Below are 26,607 nucleotides of genomic sequence, written 5' to 3'. Positions count from 1 at the left end.
TAGCAGGGTCCACATGGCCAGTTAGCACATGGCAAGGTAGAGCGCTGTAGATTCACACCCCACCTTGCTGCGCACAAAGTCTCCATGTAGACACGTCCTTACTGTTACTATTCTTTACTAGTTTAAGTAGTTGAAACATTGTTCCACAGTTTCTAGGATTATTGGGAGCAGAATTTTATTTATATATTTTTTTAAATTAGAGTAACAGCGTAAGACATCTTTCCTGGAGAATGATGTGTTGCAGATCTAGCACAGCATGTTATTGTTCTTGTTGACATATTCATTAGGATTGTGCTTGGCAACAGGTTGTAATTCTCTGGAAAAAAAAAAAACGTATAGCCAATGACACTTGATAACCTGCCAGCTGTCTAATGAAGGCTTTTCTTTTTAGAGTGGTTCACGGTCATCCTGTTCTCACTTTTCTATTTTCAGTGTGGATATGATGCATAGGAATGCAGAAGGGGCAGTGTGCTTGTTGAGCTGATTGTGATGTGTATCAGAAGATGGCAGATGCCTGTATTTGACGATTTTATTTATAAATATATGGGGGGAAAAAAAACCAAAACCAAAACCAGACCAACCACCTCCAGACAAATAAACACTGGAATCTTCTCTGGCAAATGCTGGCCTCCTTCGACGTATTCTTACTCTATTTCTGTTGCCTCCACTAGTCTTTTTTTGATACAGTTTTCAAAGGAACCATAGGTCATTCATTTCAATCTAGATGGTCCAATCCTGCAAAACCTTAAATACGTGAGTGCTGCTGATTCAGAGAAGCAGTCCCATTGAAGTCAATGGGACAGATCCTAAACTGAAGTCAATTGTTACAGCTTTGAAATCATTGGGAGTTAAATGCCTAGATGCTTTTGAAAATCCCACTAGACACCCATCTGTGTCTTAAGGTACCTAACTACCCTTTAACGTCTGGCCCTATACACTCTTGTCTTTGAAACTCTTATCTTTCTCCTTGAATATCTGTACTAATGAATAGCTGGGCCAATTGTTCAAATACAAAGCTGAACAGGAACTAGAAGCAGTGATTTGCTGCGCGTGTAGCAGCAATGCACACTAGTTTTGGAGCTGGAAAGCCTTATAAGCGTCATGCTGTCAGCAGAGACCTTCTCTTGGCTTCTGGGCTGTTGGGAGGGGAGACTGAACCTGGTACCTCTCGTTCTAAAAGCATGTGCCTCCACCTACTGAGCTTGCCAAGGCCGTAGCAGGCTCATCAACCTCTGTATATGGCCCACTGACCAGCAGCAGAACGACAAAGCATAGCACTGGGTGGTTTTGGGCTATACTCACAGTGTCTTCTTCCCCTAAAGAGTTCCCAGTTCTTTAAAGTTCATTCATAGCCTACCTAGGGCTCTCAGATCAACAAAGCCTGGGGGATTTGGAGGGTTTTTTTTTTTTTTGAAGAAACAACTTTTTCTATGACTCTCTTCATCTATGAAGCATTATGAATATCCAGACCAAGACAAAGGTGTAGTTGGCAAACACTGCATCCAATAAACACATCCATTCGCTTCCGTAATCTCCCAGTCAAAAAATGCCCTTACCACACAATATGATCACTAGCCTAGTGGGTGTAGTTAGATGCGCAGGAGTTATCAAGCAGAGATTTCTTGAAAGACTTGGTTAAAAGAAAATAAAAAGCCAGCCAGTTGCCCAAAAGAAATTTAGTGCCCAGGAAAGCACATTCTATTTGCCTGCCTGCACCCAGGTGTTCAAAATTGAATGGACATTTCAAATCAGACCTAACATACTTCTACCATTCACAACACTGCTGTTTTGCCAGCTCTTATTTTACTATGAGTCTTGCAATATTTGGTGTTCTCCTTAAAACCCTGGGTTCCAGAGTCACATGATTATTTGAGAATCTCAGCTTCTATTAAAAAAAACAGTTTTCTAGCCTACATAGTTATGGAGAAAATGCTTGATAACATAACCCATGTGTACCCTAAAGCTCAAAAACCAGGACGCAAAGAAGAACATTATTTTTTTAAACTGCATGAGTTTTAAGCCAATCTCACGACTTTTCAGTGCTTGGGATTGGCAAGATTGCGCTAGAGTTTATCAGAATTCCCATGGTGAACAATACTGCCACCTAGAACAGTAGTTTTCAACCTTTTTTCATTTGCAGACCCCTAAAAAATTTCAAATGGAGGTGTGGATCCTTTTGGAAATATTAGAGTCTGCAGACCCCCAGGGGCCGTCCAACCACAGGTTGAAACCCACTGACCAAGAGGGTATTGGGACAGTTATCACAGACATTTCATAATGTTCTCTCAAAGCTCATTTTCTTCTTTGTATTTTCACAACACTGAAATCTATTTATGCCTCTCCCCCGCAGAGATGATTGTTTGAAATCTTCACCAACACTGGGTCTTCTCTGAAGACATATTCCGAACTGCAGACATATTTGCATATATCTGAATATTGTGCAGTGTCATATTTCTTTGGCTGGGTTCATATATTTTGCGAGTAAAAGTATTCCACTCCAAGCCAGAGTGAAAAAAGAAAGTCGTCCTTGCAACATTAAGCCGATATTCTGGGAATATAAATTCTCATGTTATGACTGTCTGAGCCATCTCAAATTTAATAGCAAAATTAAAAAATGAAATAGAGGGAAATGTTACATTTATATTAATAAATTGCATTGGTAAAATGTATTATAGTTTGCACTTCTAAGGCACTTACCAAGTAATGATCCTAAAGTGTCTTATGAACATTGTAGAATTATTCCTTAAACATACCTGTGAAGTAGGTATTGTTAGACCAATTTTACAGGTGGGGAAACTGATGGACAAAGGTTAAGTGACTTGCTCAAGGCCATAGAAATGGTCTGTAAGAGGTCTGGGCTCCAGTCTGCTTTAGCCATAAAACCATCAAAACCTGTTCTCACCTCTTTGTATTTTACAAGACCCATATTTTATGGAATTCCTTCATCTGCAGGATTTCTGTTGATCTACCCACCTCTTGTGCAAATGACTCCGCTTTCTTCCGTAAATTCTTTTCCAACTCAAAGTTTTCCTGGAGTTCTTCATATTCTCCCACTGCCAGTACAGACACTATTTAAAAAACAAAAACAGACAAAGCTGAATAAAAACGAGCTAGCAAAGAAATTAACAAATATACAGTTTGTTTTATCAGGCAATGGGACAACATTGCTCAATATATTTTGATTCCTTACAAAGGATATAAAAATGTGTAGTTCTATATGTCCATATTTCTACATTCATTTCCAACCACCTATACTATTCTGATTTTGTTTTGCCCTCCTTTTCTTCCCTAGACTTCCTCTTTATATGCGTAATCATTGAACTATTAGATACTGCATTATTTCCTTCTGGTCCTAAACTGTTGTGTAGTGTTGCTATGGACTGCTACGTAGTTAAACTCCACCCAGAGATGGCTACCTTTCAATGGTGGGTGAAATGATACATACAATTTACTTATAATTTATGTACGGGTGCACATGCTCCCCATGTGTACATACACATCCCAAGTTTGTAATGTTTGGAAAGTACTTTGGGATATTTCTTGTTATATAAACATAAAAAAAGGACATTATTTCTATTATTTTTCTCATGTCCTGTAAGGCTGGCAGTACACGGTGCGAAGTTGACTATATACCATATCAAATTCTCTAAATTAACTTTTGCTCCCATAAAATTTCCAACAATACTTATTCATGTATTAAGACCTACTAAATATGCTATTCCCCCAACACCTTTATCCATCCATCTGGGCTTTTAATAATGGCACCCACCACTGTGGCTAGTTAAAACCAAATCCATGAAAGATCTCTGGCTTAAATTTCATTCCTATTTTCCATGAGGCTGTTAAGCTCAGAAAAAAATCAGCCCATGTTTTGCTTCTCTCCATACTCCTACCTCTTCCTCTTTTTCTCTGGTAACGATGTTGCAATATTTCTAGATAAAGATTGTTATTTCAGTGTTGTTGCATACCAGTGAGCAAGGGATAAAATGAGGCTCTGCCCATTCCGCCACCCACGTATTACAGGAAGGAATAAGCAAGTGCACAATAGTACTTACTCTGTCATACCTGGACTCAAGTAACCCTGTAACAAGCACAAGGATGTAAATGGGGTCCTATTCCCCTGTGTCAGCATGTTCCACCATCTAGCCCTATACGCGTAATACTCAATCCATAAACGATTGTTGCATATTTTGTAAAGCAGCACGCATTTCCAGGAAACTCACATTTGGCTACCAGAGATTAGTGGCTCTGTATCAAGGGGTCTCTTTACATCAGAGACCAATGAGATTGCAACAAGAAGGTAAGATCAGTACTACTGAGTGTAACGTATTAAAACAATGGTTATGCAAGTGAGACTGATATTGCTGGCTAAAAAAAATAGCCATAGTGAGGCCAGGCATTGTGCAAACTTCCTCATATTGTTCTGCCCATACACCTCAATCCTGACCTGTGAGTAATATCAATAAACCCTTAAAAAAAGTCTCTTAATGACTACTTGCACACATTGCTCTCTCAATGCACTTCAGCTCTAACTGACTAAGGACTGGTTTTCAGAGTAATGACATACTATTTCAAACACCACCCTCGGTAAATCCCCTGCCTCTTTGGAGACAAGCTTAACTAGGTCTAAAGCAAAGCACTGTCAGTGGTACTTTGTGACATGGATTATAGGCTGCTAAAATCCAACTGATTCTCAAATTACATTTAAAAAAGAAAATTCTTGAACAAAACAATTAGAAAAAATTTACGATAATTCACCAATCCTGGCCAGAATAATTTATTCCTTCTACATCTACAGAACTCTGCAACAGAGCTGCATGGTATACAAGAGCTAACAGGAATAGAGTGTATGAGAACTAGCAAATCGGTAAGCTCCAGCGCTCTGCTAGCTCACACAAAGGACAGAGGGATCAGTGTATGGTCAAGTAATTTTGTCTGCCTATGTATCCTATCTTCTAGGTGGTAGGGCATTTCTACTATGTGCATCACCACTCAAATAACAAATATATTGCTATACTAGACACTGGTCTGGTATTAGCCTACTCCGTTGGATCTAGGCAGATGGATTGCCCTTCTGCTCAAGCACATGAAGATATTTCAACAAAACATTGTAGAAGGTGTTAAGAAGAGCCCCTGCTTTCATCCATCACACCATGCCAGCAGACACTTCCTTGGCACAGTCTATCACGCTGATGATGCTTTTAGGGTTCTTCCACATGGCAAGCAGGAACCTGCAACAGCGAGTCTCAGAGCCCAAGACTACAGACTCAGGGATATGGGGCTCATGCTACGGCATTAAAAAGAGCTGTCTAGACATTCAAGCTTGGACTGGAACGTCTATACAGTTATTTTTAGGACCGTAATTTGAGTCCCACAAGCCCAAGTCTGTAGGCCTGGGCTCTTAGACTCGCTGTTGTGTGTTTCTGCTTGCCATGTAGACGTACCTCTAGAGTCCTCAAAGTGCTGCCTTCACGTTCTCGGATGCTCAAGCAATGGAATTGCAAGTGAAAGTGAGGAAATACATAGAATCACAGAACCACAGGGTTACAAGGGAACACAAGGGTCATCTAGTCTAACGCCCCTGCCAAGATGCAGGATTTATTGTGACTAAACCACCAAGACAAATGGCTATCCAGCCTCTTTTTGAAAACCTCTAGTGAAGGAGCTTCCATGACTTCCCTAGGCAATTTGTTCCATCGTTCTATTGTTCTTACATGATCTATGAAAGCTTCCAGAAAGCCCACTGATGTTTCTGCAAACTCTTTCCCTGTGCTCAATAACAGCCTGTGGGATTCACAAAACAACAACAAATACAAGCATTTCCTGCTAAATATTCAAGCCAACAGCAGAATCCCGAATTTCACAACACTGTAGAAGGGGACAGACTACGCTGATCCTGTGTACATCTTCCTATGACATCATAAATTGTCTGGAATCCCCACTACTTGAGAGACCACATCTGTCTGTCAGTGTGACACTCGCCAGCTGATGGATTCAAATTAATAGTCCCTTTCGGTGTAAAAGGACAGAGCTTGTCAAAGAACATTCTGTGAGAAGACTGTGCTCCTTTGTGTGTAGTAGCCTGAGTCAGAAGATTTTGGGGGGGGTGCTGCAGGACCTACCTACCTGTTTTCTCATGGGAGTTGGTGGAGAATGATTGTGGGGGAATGATTTGGAGAAGACTTCAAACAGGAAATGGTGTATGAGTGGGGAAGATCGCTCACTTTGAATATTGATGGGTGTAGCCCTTGTGTGTGCTGTTTTGAATGTAAAACTTTGCAATGCATCAGGAATTGTAGATATTTAAAATTAAGTTCCTAAGTTAAGAGGAAGGTTGGTCCTTGTGGTTAAGACAACAAAATGGGACTCAGGAGATCTGGGTTTAATTTCCACCTCTGCCACAGACTCCCTCTGAAAACCTGGGTAAATTAACTTAAACCTCTCTGTGCCTTGGTTCCCCATCACTCACACCTTTCACCTGTCTTGACTATTTAAAGAATGAGATTTTTTAGAGAAAGGACTGTCTCCTACGTGTTTACACAGTGCCTAGCACAACATGGCCCAAATGTCACTTCAGTCACTAAGAAGATAAATTACAACACAATTTAAGAAAAAGCTCTGCAGATTATCTGGCGATAAAGTAGCAAGGGAGGAAGATGGTGAAAAAACAATATTGAGAACACGCACCTCGGTTACATTTTTCCAATAGTTTCCTTTGTTCATGAACTTCTGCTGTCAGAACAGTTTTTTCTTCCTTTACTTTATTTACCTAGAAGAGTATAAATGAGACACAGATTAATAATAAATTAGTGAGAATCTAATTAACAACATAATATATTATTGCATCTTAGTTTACATGCAGATTTACTTTGAACAGTTGATTTCTGACTGGAGGGCTTACTTTCGGCTTCAGATTGTAATTTTCAAAGGGGTTTAAGGGAGTTCCCCACCTGACTCATTGATATTTCTCTCCTCGAGATAATATTGTTTTCAAACGTTACGAAGTACTGCAGAACCAAATTGGTCTTTTGAAGATTGCATTGCCCACTTTCATGACACACACCAATTACAGCAGCAAATTCAACATATCTGTACTTCTACATTGCCTTTATCCTGACAGATTCCAAGGTAAAAGATTAAAAAGTTATTCGCTTACCCACTATTGACTGAATTTTAACACAGGCAAGCTAGTTATGCAATTTGGGGGGGGGGGGGGGGCAGACAAGGGGAGAGAGAGGATGTCTCTGTTTATTGTCCAAGAGCTGTTGCTTGGAATATTGAATGCAGGTGTAGGGCAGACAGGACAAATGATTATAAATTGTGATTTGCATCAGTACATAGCTTACCCCAGTTTGAAACTGGTTTAGTTCTATATGCCATCGGTTCAAAACAGCCCCTTTGCCTGTCTAGTTACATTGGTGAGTGGCAGTTAAGTGCCTAACTCGCATTGACTTTCAGTGAGCGTTAAGCACCAGACACCATTTATGGCTTGGAAAATCTCCTCCTCTAAGTGACTTGCCCAAGGTCACACAGGACGTCTGTGGCAGAATAGGGAATTGACTCTGGGTCTCTCGAGTCCTCTGGTTAGAATCTTAACCACTGCACCATCTTTATTCTGAGGGCTAGATTCTGACACCCTCGGTGTCCTGGGGCCCTCATTCTGCAGCTGATTCTGTGGTGGCAGATCCAACGCACACAACACCACAGTTTAGACCAGAGAATAACAATCCTTGCTCCACAAAGCCCTTCCTGGACATCCACACAAAATCAAATAATTTGGGAGTTGGGGGATACATTAAGGTGGTCAATGAAGGACCTGTCTCTTACGAAGTGGTCCATAGTACAACAAGGTTGGTGAACCCTCCGATTAGATAGTATTCAATTAACTTCACAACTGACAGTTTTCAACCAACACTACATACAAAAGGTACTGAATGCACACTAATGGTCTCGCCTTCCATACTACAATACATACTTCTTCAATTACTTCTACAAGTTTGCGCCTCAGGTTTTCCAGTTCAATGGCCAAGGTCTTCTTTTGCTCCTGAACAGATATAATTTGATCTCGCAGCTCTACATTTTCAGGAATGGAAAAAAAAAATTTTTTTTCATCTTATACTCGAGGGGGTGGGGTGGGGAATCCAACAATTATGTGGATACAGCCGAGCATGAAACACACTGGGCTGCAAAGACAAAATATCAGTCATAGCCTAGGTTCCATAAATACATACACAGACACATGCTTCTCTTAGGTGTCATACAACAGATCTGCAACGTGGCTACAGTTTCAGATTTGCTCTACCAAGGTAATCTCCCTTGTCCAGTTCTTGTGTCTTTGTTTTTATTGCCTTCTGCTGAAAACTCTTTCTGCAAAGCAATATGCTATTATGGGTGCAATGCTGCCAGATGCTGAAGACCCTCAGTCCCCTCAGGAGACGCTCAGCACCTCACAAGATGAGGCCATGTGGCAACAGAAAAATATTTTTAGAGGCTGCCTGTAAAACAAATTAATGCACTTGAATTCCTTTCGGATCATGATCTCTTTCTTGTCACAATAAGATATAAACAAACAACAGGCACTTAATACTTTGGGAGGTTTTCTGTGAAGAAATACTCCTGAATAGCTGCCAATTTATAACCCTTGTGACATTATTTGAAGTGAGTCAGCATATAACCTTTTAACTGATAGAAGAGCTAATTCTAGTAATTTTCTCCTCGGAATTTATTTCTTAATTTACTTCATATTTTGATAATTAAATTACAATGGAAGAAAACATTTGATTACAATCACTTCTTATTGGGAGCATAAGGGCTTAGTTTAAAATTGTTGCTTAACACTAAAAGATAAGGAGACACAAAGATACAGACTTACTGGTTCTATTAGTCCTCACCAAACCCTCTGATTCCCCACCTGCCTTCCATTTTTCATAGTGCTGCTGCTCTTTGAATACCAAACCATTAGCTTCAACATCTATTCCTAGTCAATTGCAGACTGGGCAGAGATGGTTGCTGGATATACTGGATATTGCATATTGGGAGCAGCAATTAAAATTATTTAAAATCCCTGGAAATATTGGGCTTTTCAAACTTTTTCTTTTTGTCTGAATAGCAGCCTCCACCCTGCTCTCTCTGGGATGGGCACCTGGGGAACTTTCCATGCAAGTGGCTGGGCAAGTACATTGGCAAGGATTGGGGGTGTTTTCCGTGTGTTGTTTTTGGAGCAAATCAGCAAAGATCTCCCTGCTTAAACAAACGTGATCTCCCTCCAGCCAGTGGGACAATACAACCCCTCCTACTACAGTGACTATTATACCACTGCTAAAATACTTTGCACTTCCATTCAAAAATCACAAACATTTAACAAATGTTAAGGAAGACTCCCAGCACCCATGTGAGATAGGCAGGATTATTTATTATCCTTCTACTGTGCAGAAGGAAAGTCTGAGGCACAGGGAGGTTGTAACTTGCCCAAGACCTCACAGTGAGTCAGTGACGGAGCAGGGAATAGAAACCAGCTATTCTAACTCCTGGAAAACAGACGCAGTATTGTAATCAAATACAAGGAAATGTGGTCTTCAACAATGACAAGAGATACAATGCATCCCTCCCTTTCCCTCCACCCTCACTGTGCACATGCTTATCTGAACCTTTGACCTTTCAGTTATTCTCTCAACTTCCTTAGTACCCTTCTCAGTACCCAACCAGACTTTTCCCTGCTCCCTCTCTTCTCAACCTCCAACAGGATCCTTGGCTTCTTTCTCCGAGGGGAAGTACTAGGAACTCTGGCGTTCGATCCCAGTTCCGACAGTGATTCGCTGTGCAGTGTTAGACAAAGCATTTAACTGCTCTGTGCCTCAGCTTTCTCGTTGGTAAAATGGGGAGAATCATACTTCCCTACTACACGGGAGTGTTTTGACAATTATCTAGTTCATGTCTGCACAGTGTCTGATCTTTACATCCAGACTCTTTCTTCACTAGCATAGGCTGCAGCAGTATAGTAATTAAGTGAGGTCACACAAGTTAAACTGAGAGCAATTAACACGATTAAAGCTCAGAACCATAAAACACTCTGTAAGTAGTAGGATTACTGCTATTGCGATTAGAAAGAGTAGAGGTTCTTTTAAAAAGGGAGCATTTTAACTTGTCTCATAATGCTGAATTGGGGAAATCCATACATGCCCTTTGTTAGAAGCCATGCCATCATAATCAACACAAGCTTATGCAGAATCAGGCTGGGAGAGAAGTTCTTATTCCAGTAGGGACTGCTTGCAAAAAAAGAAAAGGGAACTAAGAAACTTACTAATAAAATAGAGTTCTCTGGGATAAACACCCTTTGTGACCCTCAAGCTTTGCTGTTTGTCCCAGTGCAAAAGTCGCTCTTTAACCCATTTATTTTGGTAGTGCCTCACGCAAAGTTAGATGGACACAGGGTTTTCATGGAAGGAAATCTAGAGATACCAAATGAAAGCTGGCAAGGAACACTGCCTTATATGCCTACTGAGGAAACTTTACACAAACAGCAGCTGAAATAATGCCATAGGTGACCCTGCCCTCAGTCTTTCTGTGTATGTAAAAAGTAACAAGTGACGGACATATCGCTGTTACTAGACTAATGCAAATGTTTATTTTTATTGAGTCAACAACACTGAAAGCTCTCACCTGAGTGTAGGACTACTCCATCATTGCATTGTAACTTGTTCTACAGTATGTATGTTTGATATGGTAACAGTTATCCTGCATAATGCGGTCTATTCAAAAGCAGAGCTCACCTTTCATTTGCTGTTGACAATGCACCGAGTTGCACGAACCCGAGCTACCTTCAGTTTCTGTGGATGAATCATCGTCATCAATGTTAATTTCTTCTGTAATGATATCTGGCCCCAGTTTAGCCATATACAACATGCTAATTCTTTTCAGGGTCTTATTTTCTTTGTTCAACTGAAAAGTAAAGATAAACACAGTATGTAGCTACATATATTCTTTTTCTTCTCTATTTTAACCAGAAGATTTAACAATCAGCAGCAAGGAAGCAAAATTCTATTACTTTAAAACATAGCACCTAACACTAAAGAGGGGCCCAAACCATGAAGTTTGGCCCCCTACTACTTTGAAGTGGTTTGGATCTGACATTATGGTTCAGTCAGGCCCATTTCTTACTTCATATAGGAAATGTTTCTCTCTGGTACTCCTGGTTAGTGAATATCCTAGATAGCCGCAAATCAATTAATTAGCATGCTTACTTTAATCCTATATATTGTGATAGCTGCCTCAGCTCCTGTCCTTCATCATACATTGGCATTAATAAAAGTGCTAATCCTAAAGAAGTCATAATTAACTTCTAATTATTTTGATGCCAGAGAGTGAACAACATAGGTTCAATATATGTAAAAAGACAGTCATATCACAGAATTTAAATAATCGAATACACTATGGGTCATAACCACAGGCCAATGCCCATCCCCAGTAGTTGGGTTGGATGCTAAGCAGATGCATGTCTGGGAAAGAACAATGAGGGAGCTTAAATGCACTCTTACCATGGAGCGAGTTGGTGCTGGCAGGAAGAACTGGAGGATCCAGATAGTAAAAGATTCTTCCGTCTCCCTCCCAGCCTTTCCTTGGTTGCTCCACATCTGTATTCTGCCTGCACGCACATAGCCCCCCAACGCTAAGCTCCACAGTGCACAAGGGGTGTGCAATGTTTGCATGCCCATGTGCCAACATCTAAGCACCCCTCTCTGCCCCCACAGAGATCAGGTCCAGATCTGCCCCCAACGACACGCAATGCACCCTGGCCTATACAATCTGAAAAATGCAGCCAGTGACCATACTTCCTCCTTTGATTAGAAGGGATACCCTACCGTTACTGTACTGGGGAAATGATCCTGAATTCTTTACCTAGGCAAAACTCCCTTCCATAAAAATGGGAGATTTGCTTGAGTACAAAGCCTCTTCAAACACATCTCACTTCCAAAGACTGAAATAAAGGAAGCAAGAGGAATCTTGCACGTTTTAGTCTGCACATACTAACAAGCACATCAGACCTACAGGACAATGCAAGTCTTTTAACCACCCAGGTGTGTCACTATGTATGTTACAAATAATGAACAGAGGAGAGGAAAGTTACATACATAAATTACTTTTCTTATATGCTGATTGACTACCTTATGAATTCTAATACCGTGTCATTATGCAAACAATTAAGTAAATACCTCTGGAAAGTACATTGCTAATGCATCTAAATTAAAGAGATTTCTTGTTGGTGTGATTTCTGCCACATCCGAAGTAGTACTCTGGGCAGGCAAAAAAAACAGCTGGCATTGCTAATGAAATTTGGTTCAAAATTGCTGTAATCCATTTTCTGATGAAGTGGCTCAGATGCATTTTGCACAACCAAAAATACATAATACAGAGATAAAAACATTCTTTAATAATAATGTACTTCTGATGAGATGGAATATAGAAAATTACACACTTGGTAAATTCATCAGACTAGATGCAATCAACAGAGCACTGGAGGTCACCTTTTGCCTGCCCTCGGTTAGCTTTCATGAACAATCACCTGAAATGTAATGCTTTGGCCGACTTTTTCATTTGATTCAGATACTGAGATGCCCATATTCCTTTATGTCACATGTGGGATAGTTTTAAACTTGTTTACCATTTAGCCCAAACACACATAAAATGGACTATAAAAAGTAATGCTCCATGAATTACTGGTATCTTGCTTGCTATTTCAAAAGCATAACTAAATAGACACTTCTAAAAGGACGGCACCTTCCATCAAAACAACAAATACATTTTACAGGGTTTCACATATGAATTATAGTTTTTACTATCTTAAAGCTATTTCATATCTCAAAGAAGGCAAACAGCTATTTCATATCTCAAAGTGTGACACAACAGAGAGACACACACCCCACCCCCTTCGTTCAGAATGAGATCATGAAATCAGAATACAGATATAACTGAACAATTGTATTAATTGTTCTCACCTTAGAAGCCAAAGCTTCAGCACTTTCACGGCACGTCTTTTCGATTTCAAGGTGGTTCTGCATACAATTTACTTCCTCGATAACCATGTGAGAAACTAGAAAATGGGAAAATGTGTTTCTTACAAAGCTGAAAAAGCTGACTAATTTTTTTTTTTACAGTAACTGACACTCATCCCATGATTATGACTACACCGTCTTCCACATCAATAACGTTTTAAAATGGTTTTGCAAACTCAGAAAAGCACAGCCCATACGAATGCATGTAGAGAGGAAAGGTTATGAAAACAGAACGAGAGATATACTTTGTAAGCAACAATCAGAATATTATTAACCATGCTAGCAAAATTATAATTACAGAAGTTTCAGATAGCTAAAAGCAAGTCATAAATTGACAGGTTTTTAAGGCCAGAAGGGACAATTTTGACAATGATCATCATTTATTAATTGTATTGTAGTAGCACGCAGGAGCTCTAGTTGGACCAGAACCCCATCATGCTAGGTGCTACACAAATAAAAGAAGCCGGGGGGGGGGAAGAGGGGGGAGAGGGAGAGAGAGTCTCTGCTCCAAAGTGTGAGTTCCTTCAGAACACAGGGGACTCACATGGAGTAGTACCTTACTCCACAAGTGGGCTCACTGACTTCATGGAGACCATTCCAGGCATAATGTAGGATTCTGTTGTTGGCTGAACACTATATCATAAAAGCCACAGAATGGGCATGCCACACAGCTTAGTTAATACTGCTGTTGAAACTTAAACTTGGGCATTTCCTGACTTTATTTGTAATTTAAACTGTGCAACTGGAACAATGCAATGACAAAGGTTTTTGTATTTTAATTATTATTTATGGCTTGAGTTCTCTCTGTGCCTGGCACTGTACTAACATAAACTAAAGACTTTACAACCTGTGCTCCCAGACCTGCTACAACACATAGGCAGACCCCAACACTCACATGGATCCTTTTATGGGACTGGGGCCTAAATAAGATACAGTGATGATCAGATAGTAATACACAACAGAAATATCCACATTAGAACTTTTGAGATCATGTCAGAGTGATTGTGAAATAGGCAATTTGAGCACCTCACAATGTTTACATGTATTTATCCTCAAACCCCCATAAAACAGGGAAGTACTATTATCCCCATTTTACAGAGGGGGAACTGAGGCACAGAGGGACTAAAAGGGGATTTTCAAAGCACAGATGGCAGTTAGGTGCCTAACACGCATTGACTTTCAGTGAGCGTTATGCACCAGACACCATTTATGGCTTGAAAAATCTCCTCCTCTAAGTGACTTGCCCAAGGTCACACAGGAAGTCTGTGGCAGAATAGGGAATTGAATCTGGGTCTCTCGAGTCCTCAGGTTAGAATCTTAACCACTGCACCATCTTTTCTCTGAGGCTAGATTCTGACACCCTCGGTGTCCTGGGGCCCTCATTCTGCAGCTGATTCTGTGGTGGCAGATTGCTTTCCTGGCATGCAGTCAACTGCAGAATCAAGACTTTAATATGGAACTAGGACTATTTACAGACTATGATACTACACAACGTCAATAAGGGTAGCAGAATTTAGCTTGAAGAGAGGAAAACTGAAAAATTCATTTGTATTATTTAATCGCCAGGAAGATATAGAGTTAAAAACTTAACAGCTTCATACACTAAAGAAATAGATATATTTCTTCCCCCGAAACAAGCTTGGGAATTGTGACTGGAAAAATATTTTCAGACCATGTAGTTCATTAGACAAAGATATAAAAAAAAAATGGGAACAGACACTACTAGTGCCCAGACACCACATTGATGGGCACAACACAGATGAAATAGTTTAGGAAGATAGCAAAGTGCTGTCAGTTGAGAAGTTTTACCATTATTTTACAAATGTACTTTTGCTAATGCTATTTAGTCAATAATACAAGAAAATGTTATGTTTTGAAGTTAAAAATAACTTAGAGATTATGGGGCAAATCTTTGGCTACAGGTGAAAGGCAGGCCATGCAAGTTGGGCCAAAGTGACATAAAACACTCACCGTGACGTTCCTGATTCTGGGACCACTATGTGCAGTGTTAGTCCTCCAGCATAAATAAGGCTTTGTCCACACTACGCACCTTTTAACAACACAGCTGTATTACTACAGCTGTGCCGCTAAAAGGCACGCAGTGTAGCTGCTGTTTGTCGGCAGGAGAGAGCTCTCTTTCTGACAAAAAGCTTCCACTCCCAACGGCTGGCAGGCAGGAGAGCACTCCTGCAGACAAAGCGCTGTTCACACCGGCGCTTTTCGACTGCAAAACTTTTGTCATTCGTGGGAGTGGTTTTTTCACACCCCTGAACAACAAAACTTTTGTTGTTCAGTTTCCAATGTAGATAAAGCCTTAAAGTAGCCCCTAGTCTGCTCTAATTTCTGCTGGCCATAAACAGCCTGAAAAGACCAAAAGAACAGCTGGATATTTGCAAAACATTGAGGAATCCTGGCCAACAACCTCTATCTATCTTCAGACCATGTCCCCTAAACTGGCAGTAGAGAGAAGAGGAACATGGGAGTTCCTTGATCATTGTGGAATCTCATGGGCTGGGGTGATCTTTCTATGGCCAGTTATGCTCGCTTAACAGAAAGACTACACTCTTGGTATGGAGCAAAGGTGCTGCCCTTCACTGGAGAAATATATTTTAAAGAGGAAAACTTAAAAAATTGACTATTGGTGCTTTTCCTTTTGTTGTTGTTGCATCATAAACTCAGAAATTGAGGACAGATGGATATATTATACTGTATATATCCACCAAGAGGGAAAGAACCTTATCTCAAATCCTGCATGCAAAACTAGTTACAGTTAGGAAACCAGGACCAGGTCACATAATACAACTAGAGATTACTCTTGGTTCACTTAAACTTAATTAATCTGCAATTATGATTAAACTCAGGAAAAAAATTCTTTCCAAATTAAATACAAAAATATATTACTTCCTAAATCTCCCCAAAGTTCTTATTATGTTAATATTAAAATTCATAAAGCAGCACTAAGTGGCCAGAAACATCTCTAACCTTGACGTTTTTTCAGAGGTAATAATAATCTGCAGCAAATGCAGGCCAGCCAAAAACCACTTAACTAATTAGTAGTTGCAGTCACCGAGAAAACATGAATCAACACTGTTATTACAAGTGGCACATTTGAGTGGCATCTAATTATGACTTGATGAGCACGATACTTGCATTATCAACATTACTACTGCATCCCATCAGGGACTAAAAGCTGCTGATGGCATTGACTGCGAGAAACTCCCACTCAATGGTACGGCAGCACCCAACAATCTCCTTGGCAGGGGCACCCTCACTAAATGACACGTTAAGCGTAATTACTGGTAGACATTGTAAATAAACAGGATTGGAAGTGAAAATTGTACCAAGTGCATAAGACACAATCTGACACATTGGAAGTGGCAGCCTTAATTGAGAGTTTCTTTGACTGCTCAAGATCATTTCAACTGCATTTCTCGGAGGACAGTGATTATAACTGTGGAGACAGACGGCATAATGGTATCAGCACTGCTGACAGAGCAGTGAATTAAATTGTATCTGCTGTTGTGTGAAAGCCTTGATGAGAGGTACAGATCCTTAGTGGTCTTATCATTATAACACAATGGTCATGTTGTCATCAACCTTGCTGGCTCCAATTGAAAAGAAATGATTGTGTGTTGAAGCTTTCCCCCCCACCACCACCTTCTATCTCTTGTGCTGAATAGAACCAATTTTCAGAGAGCTATGAAATCACGCAATAGGGCCTAAAATGCAGCTGCTTGGCATACAAACGGGGCCCCATTAAACTGGAATCACACACAATATGTGTTTATGCCAGGAGAACAAATAGAAGCTGAGTACAGGCCAAGTTTATTCACAGACACAAAGCCGGTGTAGCTCTTCATCAATATAATTGCCTTTTATATTGTCATTTAAATAATGGGCTCTATTATTGCCTTAAAATCCTAATATTCTTGGCATTTTATCACTATGTTTACAAGGTATGTTCTTTAAAAACGTGAAAGGAAGATAAAGGAAACCTATAAAATTTTACATCAAATATTACTTTGAATTTTAAGCCTTAACTACTTGACATTTTTGTCACATTCTGGTATTCACAGTATCATAACAAAAACCCAAACAGGCTGCGTTTTTTTCCACAGGGATTAGATTTCTTATTTAAGAATAGCCTTGCCTTATGGAGCAATTATACAAGATCATTTGAGGATAGTAAAAGTTACCATTTTTTAGGTTCGTTTTCTATAATGGTATTTGTCAACAATTACCAAAAAAAAATTAAATTAACTTAGTCTCACACTGTATATTTTTATGTGTGCTTTCCATGTCCTGTATTTCTAATGGTCACCATGCACTGACACAAACCAGACATAACAGACCAAAATCCCATTGTAATGGTCCCTTATGAGGAGCTATTCCACTAGGATACTTACACTCCCATTAGCTGTGCTTTGTTACTTCCAGACACCATACAGTGTCAATAGAACCATTACCATAAAAGTGTAAAACTGATCTTGACATTTTTCACAGAATAAAATATGACTTGCTATAAAAATTACCAAGGGACATCGGTAATTTCTTTTCTTTTAGCAGCTTGACTCCCACCAAAAAACTCCAGCTACTCAATTTACATGGGTATAATAGCTATTCAGTTTACATGTGTATAATTCCAGAATAACTCAGCTGAGGAGACAAAGCAGAATTTGGCTACTATCTTTTGAGCTCTTACTCTAAGTATTAACATTCCCATCCAAATGCCTACTCACTTTTTTGAAACTCTTCAAGTTTTTTGACTGCCTCATCACGCTCTTGTTTAATTTTGTCGCACTGTATAGGGGAAGAGAAAACAGGAATTCAAGTAAATCTGTGAACATGGTCATATAATTAATAATCTGTACAATATTCATGTAAAGCCATAGGGAAGAGGGTAAGGAGAGATAACGTATATGAACCTATAAAGCAATAGTCTTTTTGCCCTCAGTCCCCCAAGATCTGTGGAGTATCTGTATTTAAAAGTTGTTGTCCAAGATGTTTCAAATCACAGCTGACAAAAAAACCCTCGAGTTCAATCAGTTTTGTTACTAGTGTACTGTTACTGAAACAAACACAGCTAGTCTGCAATTATTTTAGAAGTGTCACATTGACCGGTCCAGATGTTAGTAAATTCTATCATACATTTTACAATAATAGAAGTAACATTAATGGCATGTGAGATATACATTATATTTATCAGAGACGCCAACTGCTTTTTTGCACAGTGTCCTACATTTCTATACAAATCTATATAGAATATCTGTATCTTGGGGGTTTATACTGCTGCCTATCACCACAGTATCTGAGTGCCTTCCGTGTAAACTCAACCGCAATGGTGAAGTCCATAGTGCACTACATAAAGTCTCTGGCACCTCTCCCTTTTTGGGATCAAAACTGTGTTTAGGATTGGTGGGTGAGGGGGGTGTCTTTGTGGGGGTGTGTGTAGAAATAGGGGTTGCGAAAGTTTTAGAGCAAAAGAGGTGTCGGTGTTCTCAGTGTCATTCTTATGATGGAAAGGCTTTTTCAAAGGAGAAGAATAAAATGAACACTTAATTGGTAACTTGCCTCTACAGCTTTCACAACTCCATATAATAGATATAATTCCAAGAAATAATGAATATAGCTCACATGACACATACTGTAAGTGATCATCCAAATCATGGAAAACACATGACTTTATGGGGAAGAATGACACCATTACAGAAAAATAGAACGTCATGAGATTTTTCCACATAACATACCTTACATACTCATGTAAGTAGGCAGTGTTCTTGTAGCTGTCCTGATCCCAGCATATTAGAGACACAAGATAGATGAGTAATATTTTTTATTGGACCAACTCCTGTTGAAGAGAGAGACAAGCTTTCGAGCTTACACAGAGCTCTTCTTATTCCCGGGTCTGAAGAAGAGCTCTGTGTAAGATCAAAAGCTTATTTCTCTCACCAACAGAAGTCGGTCCAATAAAAATATTACCCACCCACCTTCTCTCTCTAATGCCCAGTGTAAGTACATTCTTTCTCACATGTAGCTATATAGGACCACAATAACTAGAGATGGAAGGGATCCACCAGATCAGTATCCTCACAGTGTAACTATATTTCCAGATTATACTTTCAACATTTCAGAAGTTCATGACAGGTTAAACAGTGTTTGATTTTTAAAAGAAAAAAAATCGTTATATTTATGTTTCTATTTTCAGTTTGCCCACTAGGGGCCCCACTTCCAGACAACTAGGAGAGGGGCCCACAGCAACAAAGGGCCTGATCCAAAGTCAAAGTCAACTGGAATCTTTCCATTGACTCCAATGGGTTTTGGATCAGGCCCTCAGACAGGACCTGCTCTTCAGCAGAAGGGGGTGCCACAGAGGATGTCTCCACCGCAGCTGGAAGCCAGGCCTCAGCAGAAGCTGCAGAAGCCACTTTGGGGGCATCCTATGGAAAACATGAGGAAGAGAAGCTGCACTGAGCAAGTGACTGCCTATCTCAGGGGTTCTCAGACTTTTGTACTGGTGACCCCTTTCACACAGTAAGTCTCTGAGTGTGACACCCCCGCCCCCATACATTAAAAACACTTTTTTATATATTTAACATCATAATAAATCCTGGAGGCAAAGCGGGGTTTGGGATGGAGGCTGACAGCTCACGGCCCCCCATGTAATAACCTTGTGACCCCCTGAGGGGTCCCAACCCCCAGTTTGAGAACCCTTGGCCTATCTCAACATGTGAGGTGAAGGGAGTGTGAGCAGCTGCAAAGTGGGGAGAGGATCAGACACCTGTTGCGGCAGGGTCGGCTGCTGCTGAGGAGGGTAGTGAAGGCAGGAAGGGGATGGAGAAAGAAAGCTGTAGTGATTTGCAGGGAGCTGGATGGGACTGAGAGCTTCTTACTGTAACTGCTGGGAGGAGGGATACAACCAGCTCCAAAGCAGCTAAAGAGGGAGAAACAGCCAGGGGGAAAAGGCTGAATGAAGCACTGTCTCAGTACCTTCTGTCTTTTTATATATAACGACTGAATCTTTTCCCCCAAAAAAGAAAGGAAGGGAGGGGAAAGCAGAGCGACAACTCAGTTTCCATTTACTAGGAATTAAACGAAGGTCTTGTTGCTTCCTCCCCTCCCTCTCAGTTTTCCCAGCAGGAAGCCTCTGTCCTACCTCACTGCTAGGAGAGGGGCCTGCACAAGGGAGGTGGAGAAACGCAAAATAAGATATAAAAATTACGCACTTAAAATTGTTGTTTCACTTGCCACTGGAGATCACCGCTATCTTGAAAAGGGATACTCTGTGATCCACTTCCAGCTAATGCTTGGTACTATAGAGCAGGGGGAGGCAACCTATGGCATGCGTGCCGAAGGCAGCACTTAAGCTGATTTTCAGGGGCACTCACACTGCCTGGGTCCTGGCCACTGGTCCGGGGGTACTCTGCATTTTAATTTCATTTTAAATAAAGCTTCTTAAACATTTTAAAAACTTTATTTACTCCACTCTATATGCATCCGAAGAAGTGGGCTGTAGCCCACGAAAGCTTATGCTCTAATAAATTTGTTAGTCTCTAAGGTGCCACAAGTACTCCTGTTCTTTTTGCGGATACAGACTAACACGGCTGCTACTCTGAAACAATAGTTTAGTTATATATTATAGACTTAGAGAAAGAGACCTTCTAAAAACGATAACATTTGTGACTGGCACATAAAACCTTAAATTAGAGTGATTAAATGAAGACTCGGCACACCACTTCTGAAAGGTTGCCGACCCCTGGATTAGAGCAATGACATGGTGTACTGAGCCACCACACCTCACCCAAGAATCTCAAAGCGCTTCACAAGCTTTCAGCCTCACAACATTCAGGGAAGTGGGTAAGCATTATTATTGGAGTTGTAAATATGCAAAGAGATTAAGAGCCTGATCTGAAGCCCAATGAAATCAGTGGGAGTTTTTCCAGCGAGTTCAATGGGCACTGGTTTGGATCCTTGGTGACCTGCCCAGGGTCATCTTGAATCACCGCCCGTGAAGAATAGGACCCAGAAAACCCAATGCTGTCCCTGGCCCTAACCACTAGATAAAACACCCTCCAAATCTCCTAGTAAAACATTTTGTTAAGATAATGTAACAACAAGGAAAGTTAATGACCCAGTCCTCCAGATCTTTACTCACATGGGTTGTCTTTGCACAAGCAGTCCCCGCTGAAGCCTCTTTAGGACTACTCACATGAATAAGGATGAATTACATGACTAAGGCAAACACTTATGCACACGAGTAGTCTGATTGAAGGCAACGTGATTACTCACATGCACAGTTATTCATGTGTGTTTGCAGGTTTAGGGCCTACAGGCTTGGCTTCTAACTTTCCAAACAATTTCCATTCTAAGTCATAATTTTCTCACACAATTTCATTTGCTGCTGTTATGTCTCAAGACAAAGACAGGGGGTTTTGCCATTGATTTCAGTGAGGGCAGCAGCGAGCACACTGACTTCAACTGTGCAATCAGATCTACAGAGGAAGACCCTCCATCCGATCCCACCCCTAGTCAAACTCCATTGAACTTACTATGAAGATCAGTCCATCCCATTTCTTAAAATGAGGAAAAAAAAGAGTCTTCTTTTACTTATACAAAAAGTAGAAATAAAAGTTGAAAATAAACATGGACATCTCAGAAAACAACATTTTCAGCTCAAGAAACAATTAATATTAATAAGTGATAACAATGCAGTTGCTTATCACAATTTAAACAAACCAATCAACCTTGCATTTAAAAGAAGAAAATGAATAGTTAAGGACATCAAATCTAGAACTGCCAGTTGCTCCCAAAACCATTATTCTTTCTCCAGTGTTAGCAAAATATAAAACACAATAAATAATCCTGTTGAAAGAGAAACTTTAAAAGTATATACTTCATGTTCACATCAATAATCACACTGATCGGCATCAAATGCAAGAACACATGTACATAGCATAACCATTCATTTGAAAAGTGTGTCATTGATTTAAAATACATATAAAACTTTCTTGTGAAACAGTAATTGTAAGTACTTTATCAAATCTTCTGCTGTCAGTATTAACTAATAATTCCCATTTAGCAGTAGCCTTTAAAAAAGAGAAATGTTTAGATACCAAAATCAAAAATGGGTACGTAAGAAATCACCAACATCCATGGGTCAGAGGTAAGGCTTCTTTGCTGTGATAAAATATGAATTTAAGACAGCTGTGTTTATGATGTCAGTAGTGTAATATTTATAGTGTCCTTACTTGGGTTTTTTATTAAGTAATGCAGCATATTATTATTGTTATTTTATAATTGTCACTTAACAACTCAATCTGAATTTCTTAGCAAGCAAACAGAAATCCGTTGATATTTTTAAGAACTAGATCCTTTTAGTTCAGTTTACTGAATAAGTTTTATATTAATTTCTCTCCAGGACTTGATTTTTCAAGAGCTGGTACATGTAAGGATCATGCTCGAGAGACTTGGCTACTAGCTAGTACTAAAGTTTAGATTTCTGCCTTCTGGTTATTCAAATTACTAAGCAATTCTTCAGTAGCAATTAGCAGATCCTCTAGCTGCCTGCAAGTCTAGAGCTGTGGAAGGTCAAAGGCCTTCTGTTTTTCTGAATTTTCAGTACTCCTAGCTGGTAGCCATGGAATCTGCCAGCCAGCATTCCATTTTTAAAGAAAAGATCATTTCTAATGTAGCTGACTTCTTACAAGAGGAAATACGTGAACACTGAAGCTACCCATGCAGTATAGTATTGGACATGTTGGGAGAGGGATGGAAGACTTCAAAATTGACCATCATCGTGAGTCAGCATAGCACAAAAACTGTCATTGCCTATTCTACACTCTGATCCTGCAATGTGACGAGTTTAAGTGGTTGCCTGCATCCGCGTCGAGCTCCACTGACTTAAATGAGACGCTGCATGGACACATGAGCCCACCAGGCAAACCACACTGGAAGTCTGGAGCCCTAGGGTGAAATCTGAGCCGCACTGATGTCAGTAGGAATTTTGCATTGGTTTGAATGAAGCCAGAATTTCACCCCTAGATCCTTGCAACTGGCTCAGTTATCCAGCTATGGGTCTGATCCTGCACCCACTAACATCAATGGCAAAGCTCCCATTAACTGCAATGGTGCAAGATCAGGCCCTAGGTGAGAAAAGACTACTTATTTTTCACTTAAAACAAGAGAACAGTCTTTCCGAGCCAAGTATTAGATAGAATGGCTTAATACATTTTAACTCATCTAAATAATCATGGGAGTTTATTTATCCTAGATGTCTGGATGCATCAAAGTTTACTTAGTCATTGTACAGTGAATTAAGCCACTTCCACTGCTTAGCCAAAAATTCCTTTTTTCTTGACATGGTCATTTTATGAAGAACTTTAAAATGTTACAATTTTAGTGAAAATATCAAATTAAAAATTAAGTATTGTCCAAGAAGGAATCACATTGCATTTGCACATTCAAAGTAAAGAGAAAGAGAAGGATGCCATCAACATAGGGATCCTTCTTCTTTGTTTCTAGACAGACGGTTGCTAATAGGAGATTCATTTTCAAACAGCCAAGTAATTACTTTCCTTTTCCCACTACAGTACCATGTGCCATTTGGTCTCAAAGAAACTGCATATATACAGCAAACATACAGTTTCCCCTTTTAAAAAAAGGTTTTATTGAAATTTAAAGTACTCCAAATTAACAATCCCTGCTCTGTGAAAGCCATGCAAGGAAAGGGAAATTAACAATACCAAACAGTATCAGAGATACTGTATTACATATACTGTTTCTTGAAAGGTATCTGTCTCGTTCCCTTTTCTACTGGCAGGGTGACAAAACACTGCCCATGCTGATGCACAAAAGTAGTTCCTGTATGATTATCTATAGCAAGTATTCATAAATATTTATTCATTCCCTGACTTTGAATGCTTCAGTGCTGCATATTAAGTATCTATGGAGGGGGAATTAGGTTGACTGTTAAATTACCTTGACATCTTTAATTCTATTTTGGTTTTGTTTTTTAAATAAAAAGGTGACCTACAAAGGAAAATAATCAGGGCTGTGCCTTTTTTACTCCATTAAGAGGTGTAAACCAGGCTGGAAAGGAATCTTTTTGAGGAAGAAGTGGGGCGATGGATTATTTGATTTTACCTTAAAATATTAGGAATGTCAGTGTTATTTTGCTGGATAACTCACTGGAGATCTCAATGCTCATTGTGTACTTCCTCATACCTTAATAGGATGGGAGAGGGGGAATTGTTGGATTTTTGACTAAGATATCTTTTCTCCTATTACTTGGGTGCTTGAGTTTTAAAATGTTAGCCAAAAAGTGTTTTAAATAGCCTGATTTAAAACCACTTCCTCTCTCAATCAGGTTTTCCCTGGTGTCTCCAACATCATGATCTAGCTCTTCATAGAATCTTCCAGGGGAAAACAGGATAGACAAGACCTTAATTTCCAATATAAAACCAAGCAGGAAAGAACCTTAACACAAAACAAAAGTCTTTCAGGCCTTCTTTCTATATTAAAGAAGTACAAAGGGCACAGATCTAGTTTTCATTTTTCTTTTCACGTTACTTTTGAACATAGCTGTTTGTTGTGTGATGAACTCTACTTGAATTTCTAATATATACTAAATTCCTTTTTCCAAGAAAGAAAAATATCTAGCATGGCATCTTCCATATTCACAAAAAATGTACATCTTCATTTAGGGAAAATGGCCAATAAACTGTGGCAGAAGCACATACACTACTACCTAGCTTTTATATAGTGCTTTCCACATGCAGGTCTCAAAGCAAAGTAGTTATCTGTCATTATCTCCGTTCTACAAATGGGCAGAGATGCAGAGGGGTGAAGCAACTTTCTCAAGCTCACAGTGAGAGAATGTCACAGCAAAGAACAGCAATCAGAACTCCTGACTTCGAGTTCTATGCCCGGTCCACTGGACCAGTGGTTTTCAACCACGGGTCTGGGGTCCCTTGTGGGGCAGCGAGCAGGTTTCAGGAGGGCCTCCAAGCAGAGCCAGCATTAGACTAGCTGGGGCCCAGGCAGAAAGCCAAAACCCCACTGCATGGGGCTGAAGCCTGGGGCCCTGAGTCCCGCCACACGGGGCTGAAGCCTGAGCAATGTAGCTTTGCAGGGACCCCTGTGATGTGGGGCCCCTGGCAATTGCCCTGCTTGCTACCCCCTAACACTGGCCCTGGCTTTTATCTGCAGAAAACCAGTTATTGTGGCATAGGTGGGCTGTGGAGTTTTTCCTTCTGAGCCCCCTCCTCCAACATGCTATTAAAAAGGTTGAGAACCTCTGCACTGGACCCTGCTTTCTCCCATTCTCGCTAAGAGCTTGATGCGGCAAAGTCCGGAGCATTTTTACCTTTATCCTGCAAAGAACATAAGCACATGCATAACTTTAAGCATATAAGCAGCCCCGTTAAAATAAAGTTAAATGTGTTTAGGTGTTTTGCAGAATCAGGACCACAATGCTCAACACTAGAGCTAGGCAAAAAAAGTCATCAAAAACCAAATTAATTTTTACTTTTTGGGGCAATTCTGAATAATTATATTTATTTTTTTTGCAAAAAGTTTCATTTTATTGGGGGGAAGGGAAGGAGGAAAGCTTTGACAAAAAATGTTGATGAGTCCTGCTGGAAGCTCTATGAAGGCAGATATAGAATCATAGAATATCAGGGTTGGAAGGGACCTCAGGAGATCATCTAGTCCAACCCCCTGCTCAAAGCAGGACCAAACCCCAGACAGATTTTTGCCCCAGATCCCTAAATGGCTTCCTCAAGGATTGAACTCACAACCCTGGGTTTAGCAGGCCAATGCTCAAACCACTGAGAACTTTCACTGTTTGCCCACACTCTCCCCACCCCCCGCCTCCCCCGCAGCTACTTCCCACACTTTCTTTTATTGCAGATATCCACAATAAAACTACTTCCTCATTTACATGGTACATTTACTGAATGGCAAACACTGCACCACACTCCACTTCATTTTAACTAATCAGGTCCCCCCACCCCGCAGTCGGCTATTCATTAGCACGTAGTCCAGGTTCATGATTTCCCACCATTAGCACGTAGTCCAGGAGAGTCACAGGCACCTCTGCAGAAGCTTGAAGCACACGTCCCTCCTCCTTAGCCAGCCCAGACTGAGCTGGGCTGCCTCCTTTTATCTGTCCCTTCCACCTGGACCATGCGTAGCAGGGGTAAGGGGTCGTGGTCTCCAGGCTCCACAGTGATTAGTCAGGCCCCATTAGCCCAGTGCGAGGTTGGTCTACACAGGCCAAGCACAGAGCCTCCCGGCCCGGGTTGACACATTTTGGGTAGTGGGGCTTGCCCTAACACTCTAAAAATAGCTGTGGCTTGGGCTGGAGCTCAGAGATCTGAAGTCTAGGGAGGATGACGTTCAGAGCCTGAGCAGCAAACTTGGTACACTCCCAGAGTCACTGGCTGAGATTTCGAAACCAAGTAGGTGATTTAGCAACTAACAATTTCCATTGAAAGGCCGCAGAACCCTCAACTGATCTCAGTGGAAGTAGCGTGGCTAAATCCCTGAGTCACCTGGGGAT

At 40.4% G+C, this 26,607-nt stretch overlaps 1 protein-coding gene across 1 annotated transcript in view; it reads right to left on the bottom strand.

The window, feature by feature from the left end:
• Positions 1-26,607, bottom strand: part of SHTN1 (shootin 1) — a 97,879-nt gene that overhangs the window by 54,274 nt on the left and 16,998 nt on the right. The window contains exons 3-8 of the mRNA XM_054036256.1: positions 17,789-17,849; positions 12,993-13,087; positions 10,770-10,938; positions 7,976-8,073; positions 6,688-6,769; positions 2,974-3,068 (exon numbers count right to left, since the gene is read on the bottom strand). Of these exons, the coding sequence (XP_053892231.1) occupies positions 2,974-3,068; positions 6,688-6,769; positions 7,976-8,073; positions 10,770-10,938; positions 12,993-13,087; positions 17,789-17,849 (600 nt within the window). The remainder of the gene's footprint in view (positions 1-2,973; positions 3,069-6,687; positions 6,770-7,975; positions 8,074-10,769; positions 10,939-12,992; positions 13,088-17,788; positions 17,850-26,607) is intronic.

The sequence above is a fragment of the Malaclemys terrapin genome, chromosome 7 (assembly GCF_027887155.1).
Source record: "Malaclemys terrapin pileata isolate rMalTer1 chromosome 7, rMalTer1.hap1, whole genome shotgun sequence".
Taxonomy (NCBI): Eukaryota; Metazoa; Chordata; order Testudines; family Emydidae; genus Malaclemys; species Malaclemys terrapin.
This window is presented reverse-complemented; position numbering and strand designations above follow the sequence as displayed.